Genomic DNA, 17,976 nt, shown 5'->3' with positions numbered 1-17,976 from the left:
CACTGACAAAGGAGATTAATCAGAACTGGCTTTGACAAGCACTGTGGCAACTGGACAAATAAAACAGACATTCGCGGGTGGGGGGGAGAACGAACTGGGGAGGAGGGTAGAGGAAACAGTGCAACAATGAATGAATGAGAACCTAAAATCTCTGTAAATGTTCATTAATACTAATAAAATTTAATAATAATAATGAAAAAAAAGGTTCCCTCATGGAGAAATAGTCTTGGTGGAACAATGATTCAGATGCTCAGCAGCTTAACCTGAAAGTTGGCACTTTGAACCTGCTAGATGCTCTGTGGGAGAACCATGGGGCAGCAGCCTTGGGAACCCTCAGAGAATGTTCCAGGGTTTTGGTAAAATTGACTCAGTGGCAGTGAATTTTAGTTCTTGTCGATTGAGGGTAATTTTCCAGTAGAACTGCCACTGCTCAAAAGCAAGAGTGACGTTAAGACTCACCCACAAGTTTGGTCACTGTGCTGCTGGTGCCAAATTTTAAACTTTGCACCTTTATAAACATCAATTTTGTATAACTTTAGAACAATCAATTTGAAAACATTCCCATTACCACCCACCCTCAGCCCCAAACAACTACCCATCAGTTTTCTGTCTAGATTTCTCATCTCTGAACTTTGATATGTTTGGAATGCTGCAGAGTGTGTTAGGGTAACTAATTTTGTCTCTTGGCTTAATGTTTTCCACATTCCTCCATGTTTTAGCATGTATAATATTTTAATTTCTTTTTATTGTTGAATAATGTTCTATTAGAGGAGCTCTGTTCCCTAGTGGTAAGAAGCTGTGCTGCAGTTCCAAAGACAGAGTTCAAATCCACCAGCTAAGATGAACAGTTTCCTCCCGTGTGATTTACTGCCTCTTAATTTATCCATTTGTCAGTTGATAGATGCTACCTTTTGGGTGTTATGAATAATGCTGCTGTAAATATTCATGTACAGTTTTCTGTGTGCATAAATGTTTTTATTTCTCTTGATTATATATGCCAGCTTAATGATGAAAACCTGTGCTGCAATCCCAAAGGCATGTGGTTCAGATCCACCAGCTGCCTGTGGGAGAAAGATGGACAGTCTCCTCTCATGCAGTTTACCGCTTCTGAAAACCCACTAGAGGGTCAGCTATGAATTGCTTGAAACTTGACTGCAAGCATCAACAACAGGAGTAGAATTACTGGATCATTTGATAATTCTGTTTCATTGCAGAGCAGTCAAAGACTTTTTCAAAACAGCTGTACCATTTTGCATTTCTACCAATAGTTTATCAGAATTCCTTTTGCACATGGTCAACGCTTGTTATCAGATAGTTTTGATCCTGGCCTTCGTAGTAGATGTGAAGTGGTGTTTCTTTATGGTTTTGATTTTTGGGAGAGATGGTGGAGAAGTGATTCACGGGAGAAGTGGCCTTGAGAGAGCCTAGAAGTCCAGGGAGCAGTAAGTGGCAGTGTTAGTATTACTGGCCCTTTGGCCTTTTCAGTCCTGCTCATTGCCAGAGCTGAATTCTCCAGTTTCTCCATAGATTGCAGTGAACAATCTAAAAAGGAAATAAAGACATTTTTGTTAGTATCAAAAAGAATAAAATATTTAGGAATAAATTTCCCTACTAAGGTACAAGGCTTGTCTACTGAAGACAATTAATTGTTGAAAGAAATTGAAGAAGACCCAAATAAATGGAGAGGCATCCTGTTTTATAGATTAAACCCAAAACCAAAGCTACTGCCATAGAATCGATTCTGACTCCACACAGTGGGTTTCCAAGACTATAAATCTTTTTTTGGAGAAGACTTCCTGCTTTTCTGTCTAGGAGTACCTGATAGGATTGAACCACAAACCTTTTTGGTACAAGTGCAACGTGTATCACTGCATTGCTAGAGCTCCTGTCATGGATTGGGTTGTTGCCCCTTCCTAGTACATGTATCAAATGATAAAATTTGGAAACTGTGGAATGGTATTCTGTTATCTGATAAATCAAATGCTTGTAAGGAGTTAAGGGCAGAATGCAACAACAGGGTAAAGCAAATTCTTGTAATCCCTTTTATCTCAGAAGAGATTGAAGGGAGAAGGGGAGCTAAGAGAGGGCCCCTCCAGGAAAGGAGTGTGCCTTTTTAACTCAGGCTCCTGCACAAGGAGGCTCCTCAGCACCAAGGAAGACAAGGACACACAGACATCCTCACGTCCTGAAGAAAACGGGCTTGCTCCAAAACTAACTCTGGAAAGAGAGAGAGAGAGATAGTGAAACAATGTATTAAAGCTGGCACTGAATTTGGAATTCTTGTTTTCTAAACTGTAAGGTATTCTGTTACAGCCATCTGCTTATATCTCTATTATGTAACACTAGTTAATTAAGACGTGTTCATTGATTGGAAGGCTTGATGGTGGTAGTTAAAGTGACAGTAGACCTGCTCTGGAGGGTCTTCTTGGCTTTTTTCTTTCTTTCTTTTTTTTTTTCCATTTCTGACCCTTTATTGGGGCTCTGTCAGGTCCAAATAAATACATTAATCCCAGAGCTCAGGGAACCATGCACTTACCGTCCACAACCCCAACCGGACAAAATAAGTTATTGCGGGGGGGTCTGCCACAAGACAGACAGGCTGGTCTGTGGCAGGGCAGGCCATGAAGCTAGTCAGTGACGCACACTGGTCTAAAGTGCATCTCCAGTCTGTGGTCCCCACGTCTGCGCAGTCCCAGACTGTCACTGGGAAGGGCAGGCAGGAGGCTTCCGGCACTTACACTGTGCCAGCAGTGGCTGCCATTTTGAGGGGCAGCTGTGTGGTCAAGCTTCCTCAGGAAAAGCTGTCATCTGGTGGGGGCTGGGAGGGTCCAAGACTGAGACGGTGATGCCCTGATGCAGCTTCTCCAGTGAAAACTTCATCTCATCCAGGAGCTCCACAGAAGCCCGTAGGATCTGCCCCCGGTTGTGCAGCTCCACGCTGTGGAACTGCTTCTGTAGGGCCAGGATCTTAGCCCTCTCCGTGGTTGTCTGAGGAAACTTGCCCTTGGCCAAGGCCAGACTGTACCAGGATTCAAAGGTGTGGGCTCTCCTCTCCAGGGACCAAAGGCAGTAAAAGAGGAGGACATTGAAGGCAATGAGGATGATGAGGACAATGCTGATGCGCACCAGGGTGCTGGGGATGCCTGCTCTGGAGCCCTGGTCCATGCACGGTTCTGAGAAACGGGAGCTGAGGGAGCCTGAGGTGTGCATGCCAGACCAGATGCAGAGGTCAGGGTCGGGATGCTGAGGGCCGTCACTATGGACCCTCCAATTCAGGGCCCGTTTCTGCCTCCAGAGGCCTGCAGGCAGTCCCCGTGTGTCCTTCCATGAGGGCCGTCACTATGTGGGCCCTCCAGCTCAGGGGCCATTTCCGCCTCCACAGGCCTGAAAGCAGCCCCCATGTGTCCTTCCCACCTTCCTCCAGGGATCTTTTTCTCATGGAAATGGATCACCAGGTCTTTAGTGGTGCTCTCAAACCAGTTGACAAGTTCAGTACAATCTTCTTCGTGATCGCAGCTGATTTCTTTACAGAAATAGAAAAGAAGCTAATCTAAAATTCATTGGAATTGCAGGAGACTTAAAATAGCCGAAATCATCTTGCCAAAGAACATGGGAGAACTCCTACTTCTTGATTCCCAAACTTACTGCATGCCAGTAGTAATTAAGGCTGGGTGGTACTGGTATAAGGATAGGCAGATAGATCAGGAGGTAAACATGACAGTTGAGAATGAAACCTGTTATTTCTATAATTAGTTCATTTCCAACAGTGATGCCAGGACCACCCAACAGAGAAGGAAAGAAGGGTTTTCTGAACAAGATTCCAGGAAACTGGATTGCCACATGCATAAGAATGAAATATTGGACTCCATCCATCTCTCTCTTTTTAAAAAAAATTTTTTTAGTTAAATTTTATTCATTTTAATGAACATTTACAGAGATTTTGGGTTTCCATTCATTCATTGTTGCACTATTTGCTCTACCCTCCTCCCCAGTTCATTCCCCTCCCCCCCCCTTGAAAGTCCGTTTTAATTGTCCAGTTGCCACAGTGCTGGTCAAAGCCAGTTCTGATTAATCTCCTTTGTCAGTGTGTCCTTTGCCATTCCCTATCACTCCTCCCTGAGAGAGACTTCACCCTGATTCATAAGGAAAAGGGGACGGCATATTTTCTTAGCTACTTCCTGCTGAAAAGGGATGCTGTAGGTTTCAGGGTGAAGATCTTCTCTCACTACTCAAAAAGGGGACTCCATCTCTTATCCTATACAAAAATTAACTTTAAAATGGATCAAAAATGTAAATATGAGAGCTGAAGCTATAAAACTCTTAAAAGAAAATGTACAGTAAATATATGTTACTTTGAATTTGAGTAAGTAGTAGTATTCTTGTGTACCATCGAGTCTGAACTATCCCATAGCTGCCCCTCTGGGTTTTCAGAGACAGTTATTCACATGGGAGGAGATTGCCCATCATTCTTTCGCAAGTATTCTTAGATATGCCAAAAATGTAAGCAACAGAATGAAAAAGTAGGACAAAAATTGATCAAAATTGGTTGTTTTAGGAAAGTTTCCTTTTATGAAAATATATATATAGCAGAACATATACCATTCAGTTGTTTCCACGTGTCTAGTAATTAAGGAACATTGGTTACATTCTTCACATTATTATTTGATTTCTTTTTAAAGTCAAAGGAAAAGTTAAAATAGTCTGTTCCTCTCTCCCCCTTTCCTTCCCATTACCCACTACTTCTCCTTTCTTTCCTTTAAAAATATTTAGTTGACAGTCTCCTTCTAAGTGATTAACTGCCTCTTAAAACCTGCTGGATGGGCAGCTGTGGGTCAGTTCTAACTTGATGGTATTCAGCAACGATAACTATATACCGAGTACTTGCTTAAAACCCTTACAGTACTGATGCTTTTTTATACTAATTTCCAGAAACTACAAAATCAGCTTGGAAGACCTCCAACTTCTAGGTTCAAGATCCAAGAAACTGGGTGGTCTGGCCCTTTTCAGGTCTGTGTCCACCTTTGACTATACCAGGAGTTGGTTCTTATAAAGAAATCCTTTTATTTTAATTAAGTCCTTTTATTATTAAGCAATAAAAAGCATCCATGGTTTTATGTCCCTGCTGAGCACTATCTTTTGCTGACCCTCTACCTTTCCAAGCATGATGTCCTTCTCCAAGGACTAGCCTCTCCTAGCAACATGCCCAAAGTGCATGAGATGAAGCTTCATCCTCTTTACCTCCAAGGAATGCTTTGGCTTCACCTTCTCCAAGACATATCTGTTCTTTTGACAGTCAGTCCATGGGATATTTAATATTCTTCTCCAGCACCACAGCACAAAAGCGTCAGTTCTTCTGTCATCCTCACTCATTGCCCAGTTCTCAGGTGCATAGCAAATGATTGAAAAGCCTTATTTAAGTGCACCCTAGTCCTCATTGCTCCTCAGTAATTTGGAGAGGTCCCTGAATTGCAGACTTTCCCAGTGGAGTATGTCTCCTGATCTCCTGACTACTGATACCAAGAGTGTGACAGTTCTCAAAGTATAATACCTAGACTAGCAACATTAGTAGCACCTGGGGAATTATCAGAACATTAGGATCTTGGGTAAGAAGCAGACAGTCTGGGCCTTGCCTCCAGGTGTTTCAGATGTGTACTGAAGCTTGAGAGAGCTAAAGTGACCAAGTGTTGCATGATAAAATTAAGTGCCTAGAATAAAAATGTAGCAGTCTTCCACAAGTAGTTGTTGTTGTTAAGTGCCATAGAGTAGTAGACAACTCATAGCAACCCTGTGAATGAAAGACCTGAACACTTGTATAACTTTCATCATTTCTCTTAAGTTTAGAGAGTTTCCAGAGGCAAGCTGTTTTGGAAGTGGATGCCACTCCTGCTTGCAAGCCTGTTATAATCTGGGAGCTCTACCAAACACTGTCCACCATGGGTAACCATTATAGCATTTGACACATCAGTGTCACAGTGTTTGTTCATTAACTAGCATTTATAAAATAGTGAACCTTGATTCAGTATTCAGTATTCAAAATTGATTAAATATTTCATAATGATTGGACTTAGATGGCAAGTGAAGGTTCTAAAACATTGCAAGAGCATTTGATAGATATGCTCATTAGCTTTTGGTCTTTGGGGGCTAGAATCCCCTCACAATCCTGAAGAATGTGCTCCTGAGAACCACCCTGTCAGAAGCTAAAGTAGGGAAGGACTTCTGGCAACTAGAACAGAATTTCTTAAAGTTCTTCCATAATTTTCTCCATTTGCTAAAATAGAGCAGAAATGAAAAATATTAATAGGACTTTCTTCACCTTAAAGATGTAGCTTGACAAATTCCTGTTGACAGGAACTCTGGTGACCTAGAGGTAAGAAGCTATGCTGCAAACCGGAAGGTATGTGATTCGAATCCATCTGCAGGAGAAAGTTGGATGGTCTCCTCCTGTGTGATTTACTATCTGAAAACCTTCTCGAGGGTCAGCTTTGGATCGGTTCCAACTCTAGACCACATACAATATACTGCAATAAACTGTGCTATGTAGATAGTCTCTGCAATCTTAAGCTATAAAATATCTTAGAAAACATTTAAGATTATGAAAGTGAAAACATTTAAAAACCAAATGTGGGTATTTCTGAGGGGAGTGTGTGTGTGTGTCTGTTTGTATATAAATATAAGCTCTGGTGGCCTAGTGGTAAGAAACTGCACTGCAATCCCAAAGGCATGCGGTTAAATCCACCAGCAAGCTCCACAGAAGAAGAATGAGTAATCTCCTCTCTTACAGTTAACAGCCTCTGAAAACCTGCTGTAAGATCAGCTATAGGTCTGTTGCAACTCGATGGTACTCAACATTGTTCATGTGTATGTGCATACAACCCTGCTTGCTGAAACTGAAGAGGATCTAAAGCACTTGGTGCAGAACATCAAGAACTATAGCTTTAAATACGGATTGAAGCTCAACATCAAGAAAACAAAGGTTTTCGCCACTGGGCCAGTTGACAACATAATGATAGATGGTGAAGAGATTGAGTTTGGGAAGGAGCCCACCTGGTCGCAGAGAGATAGGACTACGATGTTCCGGATCGAGGGCCTCACGCCGAAGCTAGACCCGGAGGAAATGAAACGGAAGATGCGCGAAGATGTGATCTCTTCCATACGCAACTTTCTCATCTGTGTGGCTCTGCTGCGAGTCACTCCTTTTAACTTAAAGAAATTGGATGGCATATAATGATTTGGCATCACATGAGAAGGCATAATATGAAGACCCTGGTTCAAGTTTCCACTCCTACTTGCAAATGAATAGACTCAAAGACCTAAGAAACTCTCGGATTGAATGGACCTTAAAATTCTACTTGTTAAGAACAATTTGCTGTGGGCATAGTAGCTAAAATATAGAACTGTGAAGAATGAAAGGTTTTCTTGTAATCATGTGGCACACCTTTATGCCTGTGATATTCAGTCTCCAAGAATGGTGTTATAATTGTAAATAATGTCAAACTTCATTTTCTAGCAAGTATTAATTATAGCAAAGTGTGTCTGAAATTTAAAAAAAAAGAGAGATTGAGATTGTTAACAGCTTTAGTGTGCTTGGCTCCACAATCAGTACTCTTGGCACCAGCAGCCTGGAAATCAGAACACTAATTGTGTTGAGAAAGTCTGCTTTCAGGGACCTCTCCAGCGTACCGAAGAGCAAACTACATCAATCTGGAGATTAAATTGCGCCTGATCCAGGCCCTAAGCTTCACAATTACTTGCTGTTTGTCAGAAAGCTGGACAATGAAGAGGGATGATAAAAAGAGAATTAATGCCTTTGGACTGTGGTGCTGGAGAAGAGTATTTAATATACCATCGACTGCTAGGAGAACAAAGAGGTTCATCCTGGAGTGGGTGAAACTAGGCTATTCCTTGGAGGCAAAGATTCTGAAGCTTCATCTGACATACTGTGGCCATGTTGCAAAGAGGGACCAGTCCTTGGAAAGGAACATCATGCTTGAGAGGGTGGAAGGACAGTACAAGAGGAAGACATTAGATGAGATGGATTGACTCAGTGACTGGGGTGGTGGGGATAGGTGTGTCAAGACAGTAAGGTTGGCACAGGCTAGAGGAGGGTTCAGGGCTGTTGTACATAGGATTGCTATGAGTTAGTGTCTCAGTGGCACATAATGACAACATATAAGTGAGCTCTGGCGGCCTAATGGTGAAAAACTGCACTGCAATCCTGAAGGCACTTGGTTCAAATTAACCAGCAGTTCTGCGGGAGAAGGACAGGCAGTCTCCTTTCATGTGATTAACAGCCTCTGAAAACCTGCTGGAGGGTCAGCTGTGGGTCGGTTCTGACTTGATGGTACTCAACAACACACACATATGTGTATATATATTAGGCTTAGATTCAAGCCTTTTGTTCATAGGGTCGCTATGAGTCATGCTCGACTCGAAGACAACAACAACAGTATGTTAGTTGAATGCCACCATGACAGCTTGGTCTCTTTGCAGTCTGCATCAGAGGAGAAATACTAAATTAGGTGACTGGCAGCCCTGGCCAGCATCTCGTGTCTAATGATCTGCTCTCTGGATTCATTTTTGTCTTCCAGGTACCCTCCCGATTGCCGAGAACTTCAGCTTCTGCTTGGTGACTCTGCTGTCTGATGTGGCGTATAGGGACCCTTCCCTCAGAGATGAGGTGAGGAGGGTGTGCTGGAGCGGGTATCACTGTTAAGAGTGAAGAGTGCCAAGTGGCTAAAAATAGAAAAAAAATGAATGTGATCCAACTTGTTTGCTCATGTCTATTTTTTCCATATTATTTATAGTAGATCTAAGAAACATTTGATATATACACTGCTTTTCCTCTTCTTGATTGACTTCCTGAATATGATTTAAAATTACTTTCCCAGTAGGGGTGCTCTAGTAAAAGAGACCATAGGGAATTGTGCTATTAACTCAAAGGTGGCACCTCTCTGGTGATATGAATCCACCAACATCTCTATTGGGAGAAACTGTGCTGCGTTCCCAATGACATGCAGTTTGAATCCAACAACTGCTCCACAATTAAACCACCTTTGAAAACATGCTGGAGGATCAGCCATGAGTGGTTTCCCACATTATGAGACACAACAACATCTCTTCAGAAGAAAGAAAAACATTGTTGTCCCATACAATTTACAGCCTTAAACATCCACTGGATAGTCTGCTATGAGTCAGTTCTGACTCGAATGCATTGAGTTTTCATTTTTTTCTGATGACCCGGGGTGGTAGTCAGCAAAATGCAGGAGGAGTTTCTTTTTCTAAATCTAAGATGTAGAATAGATTTGATCACAGAAGGCAGTATTCTAGATAGCTAAAGCTTGCACCTTTAAGTGCCCAAGCTTGTTTAGTTTTTCATTTTGTGGGAAATTTTAATAACTGAGTTTTATGTATCCATCTTTTCAAAACAGATGATGCTAAAGAGAGAGCACTGTTTAAATTGTATATTATTATTATTTTAAAAAATTAACAGTCTCTAAGTTAAGGACCTTTCTGTAAAATGTATCAAAATATAACATTGAAGGTGATGACAGTATTAATGTATGAAATAGAGAAAGTATTGCTTTTCGGGACTTCATAGGTCAAGGTGACTTAATAAGTCAAAATCACCTCCAACAGGTCCATTAAAGTCACCAGTTGTCTCACACCCATTCAGGGGAGTGGAAACCATCCACTTCAGCACCCAGTGTGTGATGATGACAATGCCGCCAAACCCCAGCAGTGTCCTGTGAACATCTCAAACTCCTTTCTCTGGTCACTTCAAGCCCTAGCTGCCAGTTTGGCTTTTCTCTCTCATCTCCACTCACCCAATGCCATGTCAGTGGCTACCAGTCCACTCCCATCCTCCACCCAGAGTCTTTCCGCAGGCATCAGCACCTCTTCTCTCTTCCTGCTCCACCTCCAGAGGAAGGTCTGTAGATATTGACTCTTTCTGCATCTGGAGCCAGGTCATCAGACACTGACCCCCTTCTGTGTCTCAGATCTGATAATCTGATGCAGTCATTCGTAAACTCCAGACAAAAGGCTGGCTTTAATGTAGCAGGGTAAAAAGACAATGAGTGAGGTCTGAGATGGGGTCCTCTGAGAGCAAATAGGGGCTCTCTTTACCCCAGAAACTCCACTGAGCCTATCTTCAAGTCCTTGATTAGCCTCTCCTTGTGGCCATATTGATGACATCATGCCTCATGAAGCAGCAGGTCCTAAGGTTGACTCTTGATTGATTGGCCTGTCCCCATTGCCCCCAGATGTGATCCTCCATTCAGGAACCAGGACTGAGGGCACGTATGTTTTTTTTGTTTGTTTATTTTTTAAATTTTTTTTTAATTGTCATTATTATCATTATTTTTTCGTGTGTACTATCAAATTGGATCTAACTGGTACAGGAGGAGATTGTTCCTCCTTCTCCAGCAGAGCATCTGGTGGATTCAAACCTCTCACCTCTGGGATTGCAGTGCAGCTTCTTGCCACTAGGCCACCAGAGTTCACCGGGCCCATGTTTATTGTAAGAGGCTTCCCTCTCTTGCAGTGTGCATCACTGTCTAACATTAGCAAAATGTGAGAACTTTGACTTGGTTAAAAAGAAATCGTACCAGACTAACAACTTCCTTCTGTCCCCCTAGGTTTTCTGAGTGAGGGAAATGGTACAGCTAGTGTTGTTGACCGGAACAAAGAAAGAGAGATGGGAACACTAAAAAATGAGGGGGAAAGAAGAGAAAAGCAGGGGGTGACTGCAGCTCTGAGCCTTGAATCTCTTCAGCCTTTATTGAGAATTGCCAGGAAGTAAATCACAGAGAAAATTCTTTAATAATGAAGCTGCATTTTTCTCTGCTGACATTCTTTTCTTATCTCAGGAACAAAATTATTTATAAGCACAAGCTCTTGTGGCATGGTGCATCCTAGTCTGCCAGGAGTGCCTTATTCCTGTGATCTCACAGGAGAAATACCACCTTACTCCTTGTGATCTGTCACAGGAGGAATACTGGCTTGTTCTGTGCCTCACTTAGTTCCTAATTAAGCATTTGGTTTAACACTTGGCTTCCCACAGCAAGTAGTCACATTGACTCTCATGCAGGCTTTAGACAACTGCACGTTCTGATAGCTGTGGTCAGTAATATGGGCTCTGAGAACTAAAATGATTCACGGAGCTTTGGGAAGTATTGAAGGTCCACTCCAGGGATGCCTTGTGTGTCAACTTGATGTCAACTCAGTGGAGGGCTTTGATGATCTCCTTTTACTGTTGTCATAGACTGACCTCTGCTGTGCATGCAAATCCTACTAGTGGAAGATGAAAGCTGAGCATCAAAGACTGGTACAATCAAAAAGCCCATTTGGAGAGCTTACATTGAGCTTATCAAAAAGTGCAATTATTGTGTAATTTTGAGGACTAAGGTGCACCTGACTCAGGCCATGATCTTTTCCGTCGCATGCTGTTCATCTGAGAGCTGAACAGTGATTAAGGATGACAAAAGAAGAATTGATGCCTTTGAACTGTGGCGTTAAAGAGGAATACTGAATATCCTGTAAATTGCCAAAAGAACAAATAAGTCTTGGAGAAAATGCAGCCAAAGTGTTCCTTGGAGACAGGCTTCACTTCATGTACTTTAGGCATGTTGCCATGAGAAGCTGTTCCTTAGAGAGGCACATCATGCTTAGAAAGGTGGAGGGTCAGTGAAAGAGAGGAAGTCCCTCAACTACATGGATTGACACAGAGACTGCAGCAATGAGCTAGAATGTGTCCTAGATTGTGGGGCTGGCGCAGGATAGGACAAGGTTCAGGTCTGTTGTTCACAAGGTTGGCATACACTGCTCACCTTGATGACCCCTCACAACAACAACATTGACAAGTGGGGCAAAAGCGATCACTAGAACAGCATTTGTAAAACAGAGTGTATTTTACTACTCTGTGAGCTCAACTAAGGCAGCGCGGGGCCTCCAGACAATTAATGCCACACAAATGTGAGTCTTGAGTCTGGAAGGAGTTTGATGGTTGCTCTAATGAGTCACAGCAACCCAGGAACCCTTAGACATTGCTCTGAGCACCTCACTTGGAGATAGGAGTAAACAGACTGGGCTCCAGTGAAATCAGATGCAGGTCGTTGGTATCATGAGAAATTTAGACCCATGAGGAATGAGTGAAAGAAGTGGAGGTACCTAGCAATGAAAAGAAGAATTGAGGACCTACATCTTATTTGTAGACAAAGACAGAGACTTGTATGTGGCTCCAGGAGGCAGTTGGTGCAGACCCAGTAGAATGGTATCGTCCTGATGTTTGGTGGAAACTGTCTCACTTCAGAGGCAGAGCGGACAGCCCTGGGAGGTCAGCTGGCTGCAAAGAAAATGTGTGAGTGTCATGTCGAGAAATTGAGTGAGATAATGTTAAAAGAGGCTTTAAGCCCAAATTAATCTGTGATGCTTATCTGGTTTTGATTATAAGCTTTTCCCCCCCTCCTCACCCCCTCTCCCCAATGTTTCTTTCTGCCACAGATTTTAGAGGCACTTTTGCAAGTTTTACATGTCCTTTTGGGAATGTGCCAGACCTTGGAGATTCAAGAAAAAGGTATGATTATAGGTATTTCTTTTTTCTCTCCAAAATCATTTCATAGCCTCTTTATTCCTTTTTTCTCCTCGGTCTTCTTTTACCCCTTTGATATCTGGCATGTACCTGACAGATATAAACATTCCTGTGTTGATTTCCACGTGTTATTTATCAGTGTACCATGAAGGTCTGGTGCATAGTTGTCCCATAATACTGGGAGAGCTCAGAGAAGTAAATCACCCTGAGGCTGTTTCTTTACCTTTCAAGTTTCTGTGTAGATTTTTTAGGCTCCAAATGCCATTTTTCCTCTAGAGTATGACTGCGAGGTGTTAGGATACTGTCTTAAGTACAAAAATATCCTAATATGACCACTCCATTTGTGTTAAGCATGAATCAGGTCGAGAGAGCATGTGTTGATGTTACTGTCATCAGTGACACTTTGCAAATGTTGGGTGTCTGCCATAGGCTTACTGTGGACCTTCAGATCTGTGACTGTATGAGTTGTCACTTGTCAGTAGGATTACACCTTGTATAGCTCCATCCCAGGTGAGGTTCACCTAGGGTTACCTTCTCACTTTGGCTTGCAGAATACCTGTGCAAAAACGCTGTGCCCTGCCTGATCGGAATCTCCCGTGCATTTGGGCGCTATAGCAATACGGAAGAGTCTCTCCTATCCAGGCTCTTCCCCAAAGTCCCTCCACACTCTCTCCGAGTCCCTGAAGAGCTCGAAGGTGTCCGGAGGCGTTCCTTCAACGACTTTCGCTCCATCCTCCCCAGCAACTTGCTGACTGTCTGCCAGGAGGGTACCCTGAAGAGGAAGACCAGCAGCGTGTCCAGCATTTCTCAGGTGAGACAGAAGCCTGAAAGATGAGTGGAGGGGAAAGGCTTATTTAGTGCTCACATGAGTAAAACAAACTACTACTTGGTTGTTGAGAATTAAGGGGAAGCTTTGAGTGATTCTTGCTGAAATCCTTTTTAGAACCAAGACTTGCCTTGTCCGTGTCCTTGCCATGAAATATTTGTGTCATGGCTGTTGAGAACCACTTTCAGTTCTTGGTAGAAGATAATGGTGTCCTGAAAGTATATCATTTTTATGGAGAAAGAATAAAAAGTGAAGAACTAGAGCAGTTCAGCTAAGTGATCAAGTATAAAACACAGGGTCCCTGTGAAGAATTTAGTGAGATGGGATATGGCAGGGAGTGTGCAGTGGTGGCTCACTGGTCAAGTGCTTGCCTTTCATGCTGGATTCCTGGCCTCATACTAGTGATGTAGATAGGTTCATCTCCATCTGTCAGTGGAGGTGTGCATGTTGCTCTGTGCCCAGTAAGTGCTGCTGATGGACTAGGAAGGTTTTGGTGATTTGTGTCCAAGCAGCAGCCAGTGAAAGCCCTGTGGTCACACAAACTGATCCATTTGTATGTAGACTTGCCATCAGTTGAGGGCCTGCCCAGTGGGTTTGAAGCAGAAGACAGTGGATAAACACAGGGCCAGCTCAGAGGACCTGTGTTTGGGCTGTGTGGTTGAGGTGTGCCCAGTCTTTCTGATATGTAACTGCTTGCCTGTTTCAGGTCAGCCCAGAACGTGGCTTGCCTGCTCCCAGCTCCCCTGGAGGATCTGCCTTTCACTACTTTGACGGTAGGCTTATCTTTTCTACTGAGAACATTGACCTAGTACTCAGACAGCAGGCCCGTAATCACACCTCCTTGTGACATTAAGCACTGACTTGCTGTTTCATAAATGTTAAGTGTCACACTTTTAGAGAGCATTTTTTAAAAAATTTTTTATGCCAGCTTACTTAAAGTTCATATACATTGTTTTTCACACCAGATCTTTCTTCTTTCCTTTACCTACCCTTCCCTCCACCCATCAAATTGTGTGACTCAGTGATTAAGCAGTTCCCCACCCCATGGATCCTTGTACATGCTCTGCAATAATGGTTTTATACAGTATCTGTCTTTATGAGACTGAGTTCACTTAGCATAATGCTCTCTAGTCCCTCCCATTTTAGGTAGTACTTTACAAAATTGCCCCTGCGTGTGCATAGTATTCCTTCATGTGAATGTATGGTAATTTCTCAATCCATTCCATTGTGGTTGGGCATTTGGGCTCTTTCCATGTTCTTGCTATGATGATTAACGCTGCTGTGAACATTGGTGTGCAAGTCTCTGTGCCTCAGTTCTCACTTGGAGTGCATTTTTTCTTTTCATGTAAACAAATTTTCTTTTTGAAATATTTCATACTTAGGGGGAACTGCAAAAACCAATACACAGATCCCTGTATATTTGCCATTTAAATGTAATATATTAACCTGTGGAATCCTCCTTTTTCAGCAGGAAGAACCAATGGTAGATACTTCCCCTTGCTTGTTTACTCAAGGTCTTTAAACATGTCGGTCATGTTTTCAAATGCAGTCCTACCCATGGTGCCTTCTGACAGAACTCTGTTTCTCACAGGGTGCCCTTGCAAGCTTTCCTTAATTTGATTAATAGTGTTAAAGTCACTCTCATCTCGTCTTTGAGGGAAGTTAGGCTCAGTATAAATAACAGGAAATGAGGAAACCAGAAGCCTCCTAATGCAGGCGGTTCTTTTTATGGTGATACTGATAACTAAGTGCACATCTCAAGAGGATATTGAGAAATGTGAAAGAAGATTTTAAAAAAATTAAAAGAAGTACAAGCAGCTTTGTTTATGGTAGTTTTTTGTGACCTTCAGTCAGTCTTAACATAGTAAGACCCAACTCACGGCAAATCCCACCTCTCCGAGAAAACTCCTTGTCAAAATGTAAAACATATATCCCCACAGGCCTTAAAATGCCTCTGTCATGTGCCTGTTCTTGGAGTTGGGACAACCATAAAAACCCTTGAAGATTCTCTTCCTTGATAAGCAGACACCCCCCCCCACTTCTGTGATTGAGCTGCCCTCTAGTAAGCCTTCAGCTACTCAACGAGATCACAGCCTGCCAAGGTTGGACTGTGTCTCATCCCTTCATTCCATTCACTGGACAGAGCCCTGCACCATGCTGGCCTCTGCTGCTGTATCTAGGAATGGCTGCCTGTTCCCTGCTCCGAGTGGAGAGGGTAAACAAACGTGCCATGCCAGTCCTTCCCTTCAGCTCACACTCCTACACTTAGCCTCACCTTGCTCTCCCCCAGTGGAGCTATAACTGTCTTCTACATCAGTAGCTTTTCTCTGCAGTTAAATAGACCAACTTCAAAACTGGCCTTAAAATATTACATACTGACATTAAATTGTCTTAGTTTCTTTTTTTAATTTTAATGAAAATTTACAGAGACTTTGGATTTCCATTCATTCATTGTTGCACACTTTCCTCCCTGCCCACCATTCCTCTGCAGTTCGCTTTTCTCTTTGAAAAGTAAAAAAAATAAATTCTTTCATTCTTATACAATCTCCCCCTCCCCCCGCCGCCCCTAGTCCACTCCACTATACAGCTTTCATTCTGGACTCTTGTCATGATGATAATACCTAATCATATATTCCTCTTAAACAGTTCTCTCCCTCAGCTGTTTCAATGCAGTGTATATTATTTATCCCCTCTTAGTTTTCCCCCAACCCTGATGTCAGTCCCCCTTTATAGCAGTGACCCTATGCAGTATTTGTCCTTTTGTGACTGAGATATTTTGCTCAGCATAATGTCCTCCAGGGTCACCCATTTTGTATAATATTTCATGAGTTCCTTGTTTTTTAATGCAGTGTAGTATTCCATTGTGTGAATATACCAGAGCTTCTCTATCCATTCATTTGTTGTTGGGCACTTGGATTGTTTCCAAGTCTTTGCTGTTGTAAACAAAGCAGCAAATAAACATGAGTGTGCATGATCTTAGTTTTTTGAACACATTTGAATACAATTCACAGTCGTTTGGCTCACCCAGTAATTATGGTAAATATTTAGATAATAAACCATTTGTTATTTAAGTCTTCAAAAATATAAAAATTTGTGTTTCATTGCAGCAACTGTATATCATTTAACAGTCTTCAAAAGTACACTTCAGAAAACCAAAATACACTGCCATCAGATTGTGGTCTTCTGGATTTCCATTCATTCATTGTTGTACTATTTTCTCTACCTACCCACCCCAGTTCATTCCTCTCTTTTTTTTCCTTTGAAAGTCTGTTTTAATTGTCCCATTGCCACAGTGCTTGTCAAAACCAGTTCTGATTAATCTCCTTTGTCAGTGTGTCCTTTGCCATTCCCTATCACTCCTCCCTGAGATATTTCACCCTGATTGATAAGGAGAAGGGGACAGCGTATTTTCTTAGCTACTTCCTGCTGAAAAGGAACGGTGCAGGTTTCAGGGTGAAGATCTTCTCTCACTACTTTAAAGGGCCCCTTTGGCAATAGGAAACACGTAGACTATTGTGGAGATTGATTTTGGAATTTAGATGCACTGTTATCAGTTGTGCTTAGCCGTACATGTTCATATCCTTGAAGATGCATCATGGAAGTGTTGCAGCCTAGAAGACACAAATTTAACTAACATGTTAAAAGTACATGAGTCAAAAATTAAAAGCAATAATATTCCAAGTAGAGGTTCTAACAGTGACACAAATCAAGTTACAGAGGGAATTTCTTACAATAAAAGGCCTATTGACTAGCACTTTGTTTATTATAGTATAAAGGTTAGGAACCACAAGATGTAGAGGCTCAAGTATGTCATTTATTGTTCTTAAGTCCTGGACCAAATTCCATCTACCACTGGGTTGTTTTATAGCTCGGAAGTCCGCATGCAAGGCAGAAACCCAAAATCTCTGTAAATGTTCATTAAAATTAAAAAATCCACAAATTGTGGTCTTCTTTTATAGTTTTATATTTGTGGTCTTCTTTTATATATTTTTTTCTTTTATAGTGTTTTAATAATGAATTTCAAACAGTTAATGATTTTGGATTTATATTTAATGAGTGTTGCACCATTGACTAACTTTATTTTTGTTCTGAGTTTGAAACTTCTAGTAGTGTTTGCTTTCTTCCTAATTGTGGTGGTAAAAGACCATAATTGTGGTGGTGAGCTTGTATACCTCAAGCTTCCATTTCTCTTGACATTTTAAAAAGGTCTCCTTTTTTTTTTTGTCCCACATGGTTTTTATCAGAGTTGGAAATATTAGGACATGATCCTATCTGAACCTTTGAAGTGAAACATTCTAGTGGTGTTCCTCAGAGATTTATAATGCCTTCTCTACTTCTTAACTAAAGAGCAGCCAGTATACTGCATTGAAACAGATGAGGTAGAGAACTGTTTAAAAGGGATATGTGATGAGCTATTATTGTCATGACAGGAGTCCAGAACGATGGCTGGATAGTGGAGTGGACCTGGGGGGAGGGATTGTAAAACAATGAAAGAATTTTTCTTTTACTTTTCAAAGAGAAGAGTGAATTGAGGGGAGGGAAGGGCAGAGAGAAAAGTGCA

The 17,976-nt window shown here is 42.0% G+C and overlaps 1 protein-coding gene across 1 annotated transcript in view; it reads left to right on the top strand.

Annotated features, from left to right (window-relative positions):
- The window catches only part of PI4KA (phosphatidylinositol 4-kinase, catalytic, alpha), a 196,063-nt gene that overhangs the window by 62,488 nt on the left and 115,599 nt on the right, over window positions 1-17,976 (top strand). Inside the window, exons 4-7 of the mRNA XM_006894563.1 lie at window positions 8,589-8,677; window positions 12,502-12,574; window positions 13,141-13,400; window positions 14,122-14,188. Of these exons, the coding sequence (XP_006894625.1) occupies window positions 8,589-8,677; window positions 12,502-12,574; window positions 13,141-13,400; window positions 14,122-14,188 (489 nt within the window). The remainder of the gene's footprint in view (window positions 1-8,588; window positions 8,678-12,501; window positions 12,575-13,140; window positions 13,401-14,121; window positions 14,189-17,976) is intronic.

Source organism: Elephantulus edwardii, unplaced genomic scaffold (genome assembly GCF_000299155.1).
Source record: "Elephantulus edwardii isolate Elephantulus edwardi_28Jun2011 unplaced genomic scaffold, EleEdw1.0 scaffold00146, whole genome shotgun sequence".
Classification (NCBI taxonomy): Eukaryota; Metazoa; Chordata; class Mammalia; order Macroscelidea; family Macroscelididae; genus Elephantulus; species Elephantulus edwardii.
The sequence above is the reverse complement of the archived record's forward strand: the minus strand, read 5'-3'. Positions and strand labels throughout refer to the sequence as shown.